Source organism: Heliangelus exortis, chromosome 7 (genome assembly GCF_036169615.1).
Source record: "Heliangelus exortis chromosome 7, bHelExo1.hap1, whole genome shotgun sequence".
Lineage (NCBI taxonomy): Eukaryota > Metazoa > Chordata > Aves > Apodiformes > Trochilidae > Heliangelus > Heliangelus exortis.
In genome coordinates, this window is record NC_092428.1 from 30,650,169 (window position 1) to 30,662,474 (window position 12,306).

The following is a 12,306-nucleotide window of genomic DNA, read 5'->3' on the forward strand; positions in this document are numbered from 1 at the left end:
TTCATGGAAGAGTAAAATTAAGATAACGTCACTATTACCCAACAGAACACTCACCTAGCCCAATAGATGCCCCTGACCAAACTGACCCCTGTTGTAGGCAGCTTCTAAGGGAGTTTAAGCATTTATAAAATGCTGATTTAATAGCATGCCCTGTTGTACTCAAAGCACAGAGTGGAAAACTAGGTATGTGATACCATGCTGGTTATTTTTTCATTTTATTTACACATGGATCTTCTTGGCAGAAGTATAGAAGTAAGCCATCATCTCTCCTGCCAAATTGCTGCTACTTCTTGTATTGCAAACCTTCTGTAACACTCTTGGGAACCAGAGCCATGTTCATGAGGCAGATATTGACATGGATGGATGATAAGTGAGCTGTTTTTTCACACATCTGTGTGTCCCAAGACATAATATTTATTCAAATACAGGCTTTTGCTGAATAAATACAGCATGAACACTCTAATACTTTGTCCAATAACTGGTCAGAGAGTTTAGGATCCATTTTTGTCTTCTCTTTAAGTTAAAATTGCTTTCAGATTATTTTTTCTTCCTGATTAGCTCTCCCCAGATGTATTTCTCAGCTTTGCTTCTTCCAAGTAAAAGGCCTATTTTCCCAAAACTGTTCTTGCAGACCCTCATATTTTCTCTATTGCAGCTCTGTATCTTCTGGCTTCTTGCAAAACTGGATACCATGGAGCAACTTCCACTGTCCCTGTTTCCAGAGAATATGCAAAGCAGGATTAGCCCCAGCTTTGAACCCCACCAAGGGCAGCTCTGAGAACAGCAATTACAGGCACAGGGATATTCTCCATGACTTGGATGTGGCTTCCTTCCAGTTTTATTGCATCTTGGCTTGCTTGTGCTGCACTTGTGCTTCTCTGGAGATGTGGCTGAAGAGCAAGAACTCCACAGTACTTGCCTCATACTTTGCTTTCTGTTTTTCCTCCTGCTGCCTTTTATCCTGATGTCCTTGGAGCCTGCCTTGTCAATTTTGGTCCAGATATAGGGATGCTCAGATGTGCATTGCTAAAAGCAGGTGGGGCTTATTTAGATATTGATGTTCCTTAATGTTTGAGTCCTAAAGAGAAGTCATAAATTGTCATATGAATATTTTTCTGGCCTGTTGATCTATCTAGACTCACCCTGACAGGTTAATTCTTAGAGTGGTGTCTGTTTGGTCTTGCAATAAGTGTAGAAGTGTTAATTGCTCCGATCAAAGGCTTAATTGTTCAGGATTCCAAGGTGCCTGTGAAATGCTGAGTGCGACCATTCTGTGCTGTTGTTAAGGACCAAACCCTAAGATGTTATGTTAATCCTCCCTGCTGAAAGGTGCTTGGGATCTCCTCCCAGGCTGACCATTTCCTGTTGAACTCTTCTTTAAATCACCCTTAAGCCTTCCTCTTCCCATCTCTCCCTGTGCAGTATCTGCCCCATCCATCCATGGTCCTCAGTAAAATAAAGTGCCCCAAGACTCTGCAAGGTTGTTTCCATTTTAAATTCACTAATTCTCTTTTAGTACATTCCTTTCAAGACAGCTGTGTGAGAAAAGGCCATGGCTGCAGCCTACCCTTAAATCAGCAGATGCTGGGCCAAAATCACAGCAGTGGAGTGACACCAGCAAGGAATTTGGCCCTGAGCCTCTAACATCAGCCAGGGAGAATGCTGTGCAGTCCTGTGAGCCTTTTACACCCAGACCATCCTACAACCACTACACCACCAGCTATTCTGCTAGAATAAGGTGGTGTCTCATCCTTTCAACTGCTACAAAATCAAATTAGGAAACTGGGCTGTATGCAGACAAGGGTTTGACATTAACTGCTGTTTTCCAACCTCAAACATGTAAAGTTTGGCTTCTTTTTGTGAAAGATGCTCTGGAAAACACACAGCACTGGCTTCAGGAAACTGAAAGTCATCAAATTGCTTTTTTATTCTTTTTCAGCCTGTTTTTCCTAGCCTAGTTGGCTAGTGAAACACAAACAGTGTAATCAATAAAGCTTTTTTTTTTTTTTTAATTTTAGGGCACTCAAGAGCTTATGTAAAATCTTTGGAATTTGTTAGCATGATAACATTGCTATGCTCTCCTAGCTGATAGAACTATCAAAACCAGCTAAGAATAACTCTGCAGCAGACAGGGAAGATTGGATTTGTTTCCTGGAATGAAAGCAAAAAGCAAATGTATGCATTGCTCAGTTTCTAACCACTAAGGAAAAAATTTCAGCTGTGATGGAAATAAATGAACATGTAAAACTCTCATCTCCCCTTCTAAACAATGTCATTAACTGAGTCAAAATACAGACTTAGTTTTGCTGAATATTTCAAAGTCTCCAAGATTTTCCACATCTTCTGGGTTTTTTTAAGTACTGTGACAAGACATGAAACTTCAGTTCCATATAATGTTCTTCAAATCTTGTTCTTCTGGTAGACACTCCAAATAAACTTGGTTTGCCAGAGAATTTGTGAGGCTTTGGGCTTTCTAAAAATCAATCTTACTTATTTGAAAATATGCAAAACAGCAGTTTCCCATCTCTTTGATCCTCCAAAGTGTAATGGTTTAACATTAAGCTTTCTTCCTTTTTTTTTTTTTCCAAAGCAAAAGGTTAAGCTAAAGATCTGGGAATTTAAAGACACAGCCATCCCAAAACCTTGCCAAGAAAAATTTCTGGGAATTGCACAGCATAATTTCAACCACTACAAATGTCATTTGTGGGTAGTTTGTGTGTGGAGAGTAGTGGAAATATAAAGTTCAGGTGTGTGCTAGAGAAGTGGTTTGGTATCTTGGCCAGGTTGCTCTGCAGCTAATTGGGTCTGTGGTTTTGGAGTCTGTCTATCAACCTTTGGCTAGGAAATGTGAAAGAGAAATTCCTCTTCCATTTGAGACAAACTGAAGTATATTTATATGATTTTCTTTGTTGCAAAGGGCCTTTAAAATGGGCACTAAATTCTCACAAAGAACAATTTAAACTCACATGCACACATTTTCTTAGAGATTACTCGCATAGCCTAAAACAAATATAGGCATTGCTGATTTCCCAGCTTTTTTGCAAGGTAATCACAAATACTGTTGTATTTGTATGTGCTTATAGACTAATAATAACCTCATTTTAAAGAGCTGGCGAAGAACAAGCCTTGGTTTTGTGCTTACAAGGCTGAACTTGACAATTGGATCTGAATTCATCCTATATTCTCAAAAAATGGAATGCAAATTTAAAAGAAAAACTGTGTGGTTACTTTCTTTCTTTATATTTCTTTTATTTAATGTGACATTCTTTCCAAGCCAAGAGGTTTTCATAGGGTTTTTTTGGGGCTGACTCATTTCTGCACCCCCACACCCCAAGTGCTTTGGTTTGGCAAAAGTGAGATGGTTTATGCAAAAACCCCTCAAGTTGAATTAATTCACAGGAACTGGGCAGAATGGGTCACCACTGGCAGCACAGTGTCCCCTGGTGTCTACCTGCAGTCTTAAAGCTCCTTGAATGGGAGAGTTGCTACCTAGGACATTTCTCAAGTCATAATCCAGACCTGAAAACAACCTAAATCAATGGTCTGGAACCCAGCACTTCTGGAAGGACTGACCTTAAGTACCTTTAATTTCTCTGTCATTCAATTTTCCATGTTCCTGAGTAGAATAAAAAATGTTCCATGTCTAAAAAGAACATCCGTGCATCCCCATAGTTAGGAGCAGTGTGGGACATGGAAGCTGTTGGGAAGCATTCCCATGTATGTGTTCTACCTCCCAGCACCAGTTGCCTGTGTTATGTCAGGTAACTACAGTGTCACTACAGAGACTTCATTGTACCTGTGTATTGAACTTCTTAGCACTGTCAACCTAAAAAGATGATTATTCCTTTTAGCTTTTCCACCACCCTTAGATTGCAACTTTGCCTTGAGAAATGTTATTATTGTGGGCACATAAATATGCAGAGAGAGAAAAATGGGGCCCTAGCCAAGATAAAATTCTTCATCCAAATGCAAAATACTGACTTTTAGGATCTACATTTAACAAACAACAAGCAGAAACCAAACCAAAACAGTTCCCCTCCCCAGCAGAAACCATCCCAATGTTTTTGGCCTTTCCTTGAGGCTCCCTGTTCCCTAGGGAAGAGCCTGGGTTCCAGCAGGGCCATTCTGCAAGGTGTCTCCTGCCACTGAGTCCCTCCCCGCAGCATTTTCCCTGCTCCTATCCAGCTCTGGCCCTCCGGAGGAATCTTTTACAATAATTTCTTCCACACCTCTTTGATGCTCAGGCTCCCAGCCCCTGCTCTGTCATTGTCTCCCCAGCCTTGCTGGAAGGTTGCTTACCTCTTGGTTTCCTGGTGCTCTTCAGCTTCTTTCCTCTCTCCTCCCCCAAGCCTTCTATTAATGCAGATCAATTAATCCTCACAGGAAAATCAGGCAATCAAACTCACCTTAGCTTGCTGATGAGCTGCTGCTCATCAGTTCCTCTCTGTTTAAGTAGCACTGGGAAGAAAGTGGAAATGTTTTTTTTTTGGCAAAGGTGGGTTGAGATTGCTTAGCAGTAGGTGAAAGTGTTTGGTGCAGCAAGAATCCAAGGAATAAAGAAGGGGAGGCCTATTATTTGAGCAAAACGACCACTTCATTCCAAAAATGCTCGATTTAGTTTTGTTAGCCAGAACATAGCTAGCCTGTCTCCATGGCTTTGTGCCAGACTGAAGTGCTGCTGGCAAAGAAACCCAAAATTTATTTTAATGAATCTCCCCATCTCCGGGGTCTCCCTTCCCCTCAGGACTGTTATACCTGTAGAAGCTATTTGTGAAATGGTTTCCAGATGACAAAAATTGAGTTTCCCTCCCAAATGAGAAGGTGGCTGAATGCTTGTACCTGTATCAGAAATCACAGTAACTTTTTCCATGCCTGGTTTCCTGCTGCTTGGGAGGCAGGGTATGAGAGAGCTGCTCTCTCCAGAAAATTTTAACTCTCCAGAAACTTGAACTCTCTGCCTGATCTTAATTCCTGCTGTCAGAGTGGATGCTGCTGGATCCAGTGCTGCAACTGAGTGAACTCTCCACAGCATCTTGTACCCTATGTGGTGGTTGCCCCTCAAGAAGCCAAACCTTGCAGCTCAGGTGATGTTGGTGGTCTGCATGTTTTTCAGCATTTTCACCCATTACCCCATCCAGGGGTCATTTGGTTTATTCTTCTATTTCCTGTACAGGCATCTGAATTGTTCAAGGAGCACATCTAGGGCAAATATCTGTCATCTGCCTTCAGATTAGATGTGAAAGTTCTCCTGGAACATAAAGTTTACCTGGGCAGGAATCTACTCCCTCCTTTTACTTATAGGAAATAAAACAAGTGCTAGAAGGAGAAACAGGTCAAGAGTAGCAAAACAAAACATTTACAAATTAATTAATACCTTTTCCTACCTGAGGCTCAGTTCTGAATTGATGCTCTGAGAGGTCTGACTGGTATCACTACTGTACCTTAACATTAAAAAGGAGATGCTCAGTCTACTAAGAGCTGGAGTAAGTTCTGAAGAAGATTAAATATTCATTTTGTCACCCAAGCAGAGCTGAATGTCCAGAGTTTGGGCAGAGTGTACATGGAGGCAGCTGGGAAAGTGGCACAGGTAAATTAAATTTGTACCCCCAGTGTTTTATTTGAAATACCTTGGTTGGGCATTTGGCAAGAAATGAATGTGCCAAGTGTCTTGCTGTGGGATAGATGTTATAGATATTTAGTCTATAGTTATTGTATGATATGTTATAAACCTGATAATGATCTTCCTGGGGTGAGACTCAATAAATTCCTTGGGTGCTGGCAGCTTATATATGCAACTTGGTCTGTCTAAATACAAAGACTTAATTACCTCTGAGGCCAATCTTTTGTGTCGTTATAAACCCAGAGGAAACCTAAGAGAATAATAAGGGAATGCGGCTAATTAAAACTGCTCCATTTTCTTATAGGCAAAGAAACCTGTAAGGAAAGAACCTAGAAGGCAAAAAAATCTGTAAGAAAACCTGTGTTCCTGATAGAACTTAACACAAGAGTTAGAGAGGGAATAAAAAGGCTTGGGTTAGATTGAGAGCTGCAAACAAATAAAGTTTGGTGGAAGCAGTTAAAAAACTTTTCCTGCAACCTGAAACTTTTAAAAACTTATCTGTAAGATAAATTTTAAGCTTAAAAAAAGTTTTATCTAACCATTCCTGGGTCCAGTGAACTTGAAAAAGCAGCCAAAGACTCTTAAAAAAAAAACCAAAAAACAAAAAAAACAAACCAACCAAAGGAAAAAAAACCCATTAAAAAAAATACCAGCCCAAAAAAACCAAATCCAACAAACAAACAAAAAACCCCCCAAAAACTTTAGGAGATATTTGTGCATGCTGGAAGTGCTAGAGACAGCGTAACTTAATTCATCCACATGCGCAGCAGATGGAAACTCCGAGCAGCCGTGACTCAGAAAAGTCCTGCAAGAAATTCCACAGCCAAAAAAAAAAAAAAAAAAAAAAAAAAAAAAAAAGAACAAAACCCACGTGGGAGCCACGGATTCATCGCTTTAGGGCAGTATTTAGGGTCCTATGGAGGGGTAACCTTCCCTTTTTGCGAGCGCTCTGGTACCCGGGAGCGCCCTGGAAGTCGGATGCTCCGGGGCGGTCTCGTCCCGGAGCATCCGACCCCCGGTCGGGGGAGGACCCGGGGCGCGGCAGGCTGGGTCGTAGCTGCCTTTCCTCGGGGAGCCTCATGGGAGGAGCCTCCGAGAAGCTCCAAGCTCCTTTTGTACAGTTCCAGTTCTCTCCCAGGCTGCCGGGGAGCGGGTTTTGGGATTGGTGTCAAAGCCTTTTTTTTTTTCTTCTATTTTTTTTTTTCCAACCTCGGGATAGTGGAAGTGGAAGGAATTGTTGTTAAAGTCAGAGCTTGTTGCGGGCTGTTGTGGTGGAAGCGAGGATGATTGGGAATAGTAGCAAAGCTGGTGATTATTTCCTGGCCTTGGTAAGTAGACACTTGCGAAGGGGGAAAGTTAGCCAAGGAAATAACAAAAAGCAACGTGCAGTTGCAGCCTGTAGCTGGAATCCAGAGTTTGTTGTTTTCCTCTGCCTCTCTCTCTCTCTCTCAAAAGATTATCTGGCTTGGGTTTCCTTTTTTTTTTTTTTTTTTTTTTTTTTTTTTTTTTTTTTTTTTTTTTTCTCCTAAGCAACTTTTTAAAAAGTAAAATGCCCTTCTGGCTCCCACAGCGCTGCCTCCAGCTCCGGCGGGGGATTAACCCTCCTTTAAACCCAGAAACTGGGTGGTTTTGTGGTTCTTGCCGTCGCTTGTGGTTGGGTTTCTGCTCGGCCCGAGGGTCAGTGGGCGAGGAGAATTTCGGGTTGGGGGGGGAAGGGAGGGAGGGAAAGTTATGGGGCTCCGAAATTCCTGGTTCAGGTTTACCGGCTGGAATGCCGAGACTTTGGAATTCTGCAGCAATGACATCAGGACGTGCCTGAGAGCCCTTCAGAGGCTCCTAAAAGCTGCACGGGGGTGACGTGTTGGGCTTTTTCTAATGGTTGACAGTTATTAGAGCAAATATGCTTATTCATCCTCTGCAGGCGTGATTTACCCTCCTCACACTTTTATGTGGCTTTCTCTTGTCCCTGTTTGAGCTTGTGAAGGAAGCAGCAGCACTGTTTCAGCACAGTTTCAGTCCCCTGCAGTCTTTTCGTCTAAAATAATCTCGTTTGTTTGTCTAATGTAATCACTTACCATAACTTGAAGGTTTTAATGTGACCGCAGTCATGTAGAATACTCAGGGAAAAAGAAACATTTTTTTTCTTTCTCTCTTTTCTGGTTATGACTAATCACATGGGTGATCAGTCCGGGTACACGTGTGGCAAAAATTCCTGAGAAGTGTGGGGTGAGAGAGGAAGTCCTGGCCCTCAGGTAAGGCGCTGATTCAACAACACCCTCCCCTGCCAAGACATCTCCTCTGTCTTGTCAGGATTTCCACGGGCACATCCAGAAAAGTCTCCTTGGGAGCATCACCCTCGGCCCGACAGCGACAGCGCTGTCCTGGTCCCCCTGGGGGGGGGGGGGTGTGATGTGGAGGTACCCGCAGGGCTTTGCAGCTGTTTTTCTGGGGTTGCTTTTCACAGGTAGGGTGTTGCCTTCTGGACATCCTTTAAAAGATATTTTCACGTCTCCAGCACGCCGTGCCTGGGGTTGTTTTCTTTCTTATTTTATCAGTATGGTGGGAATTCGGGTCTCTCTACTTGCTGGATTTGTGTCCAGAGCCAGACAGTTGCTTGTTATCCCCATGGACTGCAGGTAGCCCAAAGCCTCTGAGAGATAGATCTGGTTCCTATGGCTCAGCCAGGATGATGGTCGAGATGATGTCCCCTCCCTGGGGACAAATGCGGTTCAGGTGCTGCCCGAGCCTCTCTGGGCACTCTGAGCTCCATCACAGACCCGTTCTGCTGGCTGCTCCAGTCCAGCCAGGAGGAAAAACATGGATATCTGAGGCACTGGAATAATTCCCCCAGGAGCTGGTTCTGGTATCTTGGAGGCAATGTCTTTTTTTTTTTTTTTTTTCCCCCCAAAGTGTAAAAATTGCTGCCATGGGCAATACTGTGCATCATACTCGTGCGTCCCCTGTAGGACAGTGACTTTATTTGTTTAATTAACACATTCCAGTTCATCTCCTGGATATATTCATTACTGGGGTGGTACAGCACCCAGCTCAGCAGGACTCAGCCCCTTGGCTGAGGGGTGGAGGAGGTTCTGCAGAGTAACCACAAAGTGCTGATGCAAGGCACTGAAGGTGGAGGTTCTCCAGTACAGAAGGAATTTGACAAATTTTTTTTTCCCAAAATCCTGTTTTTTAAATGCATAAGTCGGGCTTTTCTGAATTTACTAAAGGCACTGTATTTCCCAAAACTTGAACTTTTGGCTGTGTTTAGTTGGTAAAAGTAAAGCCTTGCTTGTTTCTGTGCATTGCAACCAGCAAAGGTAACTGGTGGCCCCACCCACTGCTGAGTCTGACCTTTTAAAGCTATTGCTGGCATATGGACTTGCCCTGTGGGGACAGAATTTGGTTTTATGAATGTCCTCCTAGTTTGTTGGAAAGTCAAGTCAGACCTTCCATTTCAAGCATAGAATCTCATTTTTCCTAGAATTCTTTTAGCATTTAGATCAATTTTAAATTGTTTCACACTAAGTACTGTGGAGGGCGGTGGGGAAAGGGGTTGGGGTTTTTTATATTTATGTGTTGGTAGTTTATGAAGTGATCCTGAGCTGTTTCCTGAACAAGATTAGTTTTAGTTTCTGATACCAGTAACTCTGATTTCTACTCTGAGAAATAGTTTCTTACCTTCTAATCTTCTAGATTATATTGACAGAAGTCCCAGTAAGCATGAAAATACTTTCAGAGGACAGAAATACCAAAGGTGCAGAGCAGTTTACTTTTGGATTTCCTACACATGAGGTTTACTTCAATGAACGTGGCTAATGTACCAGATAAACTACAAATTAAAGTAAGAGAAGGTAAAAATTAATATTATGAAGGGATAAATAAAGTGGAAAAAATTCTGTGTGGTACAAAACAAATTTGAACACAACAGATGCCACTGGGTTGCTTTCCCTTGCAAAGGGCTCCAATGTAAGAACTTCTCAGACACAGTAAATCCTCTCACTATTTTTCTTCAATATTTTCTTCAATGATTATTTTTCTTATGTATGTGTAAACTGAGGGTCAGGAAAATGCCTCTTTGGCCCAAGTTTTTAGAAAGTATGAAATCTGGAGGATTTGGTCTCTCAGCTTTGTCCATTGAGCAACACCTCATTTCTTGAAGAAAATGAACAAACAGGTGATGAGAGTTCTGAGAGCTCAGTCCTGCCTGGGGGTGGTTGGTGCCATTTTCCAGAGATTTCTGGAGTAAGAACAGGGCCTGTAAATCTTCCCCTTATCTCAGTAAAAATGACCAAATATTTGGAAGTACGAGACAGCAGGGCTTGAAATGCTTATTGCTTTCCTTTGGAGTAAACTTGGAGCTGTTGACTGTTCAAAGGGAGCCACATCCAGCTCTCCTGACTGGAAAAATGCAGGTAGCGAAAATTCCAAGACCCTTAACTGCCTTTTGCCTCCAGCTACAAGTCAAAATACTTTAGAACTTCATTGAAATTGGGGTTTTAAGGTTTTCATCTCACTGATGCCAATAGGAGAGCAACAAATAGACCTTGCAGAGCACCTGGCCCTCGTTGTGCTCATGGAGTTTGGCATCAAGGAGCTGAGCCTGCATCCACCTCTGAAAAGCTGTGCTTCTTACATATTTTAAATACATTTCCTGCCATGGTTATAAAGCTTCTTGCATAGAAGTCAAAGCTCCTACGCTTAAACAAACAACAAAATAATTTTAAAAATAGGTTTATGCATTTATTTCTCATCTGCTCATTGGTATTTAATGACTACTGTGGCTTAAGCTTTATCTGAAGCTTGCTGTTTGTGTACCTGCCTTCCAACAGGGGCTTGGAAAATGTCTTTTCAAGGCTAAATAGAGGCCTTAAAAGTGAAATTGTGAAACCCAAGAGCCTAAGGACACTGCCTGGGCAAGGTCTTTCACTTGTGATACACTAATAACAGCCTGAACCCCTTGGTCTGTGGGCTAATTTAGTTTGTGTGCTGCAGCTGTTAGTAACCAACTGCTTGTTAAACTGAGAGGTATTTTCCTTTGAGAAGTATTTCAGTCATGCTTGTCCTGAGTAGAACTGGGAACTCATTTTAAGTAGATCCTCTTCGAAGCTGGTCCCAGAACTCGGGCAACAGGATGGAAAAAGCTCACAGCCTTTTTACAGAGCTTGATTCTTGAAACAAATTGGCCTCAGAGGCTGCTTGCTGCTGTGGAGCTACAGCAGGGACCTGGTGGCAGGCAGCAGGGAGGTGAAGGTGGCTGTGATGCCGGGGAATTTCAGTTGTGGAACGGGTCTGAGCAGCTCTTTCGATACCTTCATTGTTTGTGCCAGCACAGAGCAGGGTGAGTTGCCAATGAGCAGCTCTGCCATCACCTCCCCAAGCCCCAGTTTCAAGTTACATTGTCCCGAGCCTCTCTGAAAGTCACCGCCTGGGAGTTTGTTGGGCAGCAGATGGGAATTTGTGGCAGGCAAACACTTTGCTTCTTGCCAGCCTTGGCCATGCAGTCTCTTGGGCTTGTGCTGTATTTTCTGTTTGTTCACAGGGAAGACCCTCAGTGCCCTGTCAGTAGCCAGAACAAGACCTGGGCTGGGTTTCAGTGCTTCTGTATGTAAGAAAGAAGTTGGAGTTTCCTGTTGTGAAGGTCTACTTTCTAAACCTTCATTTTCAGGCAAAGCAGAGGGAACAGCCCAGTGTGTGCTGGAAGTGTGCACAGCTCTGAGTGATGAGTGAGAACTCATCGTTTTATACTGCCAAGCTAGAGGACTTCAGAACTTGTACATATCTTAGCTCCAAGCTTCCTACAGCAGGTTGAGCCCAGGTGTGGCTGAGGACAACAGAGGACAACACCTGGGACACCTTGGTCTGATTCTGCTCCCCTGCACAGTTCTGTGGCAAGGGAAGGGCAGCCTGGAGCTCCCCGAGTGGTTCTGGCAAGGAAGTCTTGCCATTTCTCATGTTTAAGCAGTAGCTGGTTTTCGCATTTGACTTTTAAAATCATAATCAAAAATAGGGTTAATTTGCCTTTGGATTGTATTATCTCACTACTCCTGCAGCTGTAACACAGATAAAAATCCGGTGACTTCAGGCTGGTGGGAACAGTAGATCTGTGCACAAAAGCATCTTATGTTAAAAACAACTCCAGCTTCATTCCTTAGCACACATGTTAGCTAAAGACCAGGGGTTCAGAGAACCAAACTACAACAGCTCTGCAATATCTCAGACCTCTCAGACTGCCTTTTTCTATGTCTTTTCTCTCCGCAGCCCTCCTGGGCCAGGTGATGCTAAACAGTTGGCTTCTCCCCCTGATCCTTCTGCACCTCCCTTCCCTGTTTCTGTGGCATCTGGAGATGTTGAGCCCGTGGATGTTGCTGAGCTGACTGCAGCAAGGTTTGTACAGAGCCATGGGAGCTGGGGCAGCAGGGAGCAGCTGCAAACTGCTCATGGGTGGGAGGTGCCAGAGGACCACCAAGGTCAGGGGTGGGTGAGAAATTACTGTCACTCCTCTTGGATGGATGTAAGTCTGGTATGGCCAGTTGCTGATGGGTTTGCTGAGGCTGGCTGTAACCAGAGGAAATATTCACCAGAATTTAAACTTCCCTCTTAATCAAATCCTTCAGAGACCATTTACCTTTCCCTGGGACTGAAGCACTCTGGCACACAGAGAGGCTCCTGCCATGTGGAGTTGCAAT

At 43.3% G+C, this 12,306-nt stretch overlaps 1 protein-coding gene across 23 annotated transcripts in view; it reads left to right on the plus strand.

Moving 5' to 3' along the window:
- The window catches only part of TACC2 (transforming acidic coiled-coil containing protein 2), a 129,098-nt gene that overhangs the window by 43,470 nt on the left and 73,322 nt on the right, over positions 1-12,306 (plus strand). For 13 of the 23 annotated variants that reach the window (XM_071749575.1, XM_071749577.1, XM_071749589.1 and 10 more), the window contains 2 exons: positions 7,807-7,872; positions 11,879-12,004. In XM_071749575.1, the coding sequence (XP_071605676.1) occupies positions 7,807-7,872; positions 11,879-12,004 (192 nt within the window). Of the gene's footprint in view, positions 1-6,705; positions 6,949-7,806; positions 7,873-11,878; positions 12,005-12,306 lie in introns of those variants that run through there. The other 10 variants (XM_071749582.1, XM_071749580.1, XM_071749593.1 and 7 more) reach the window with 2 other exon arrangements.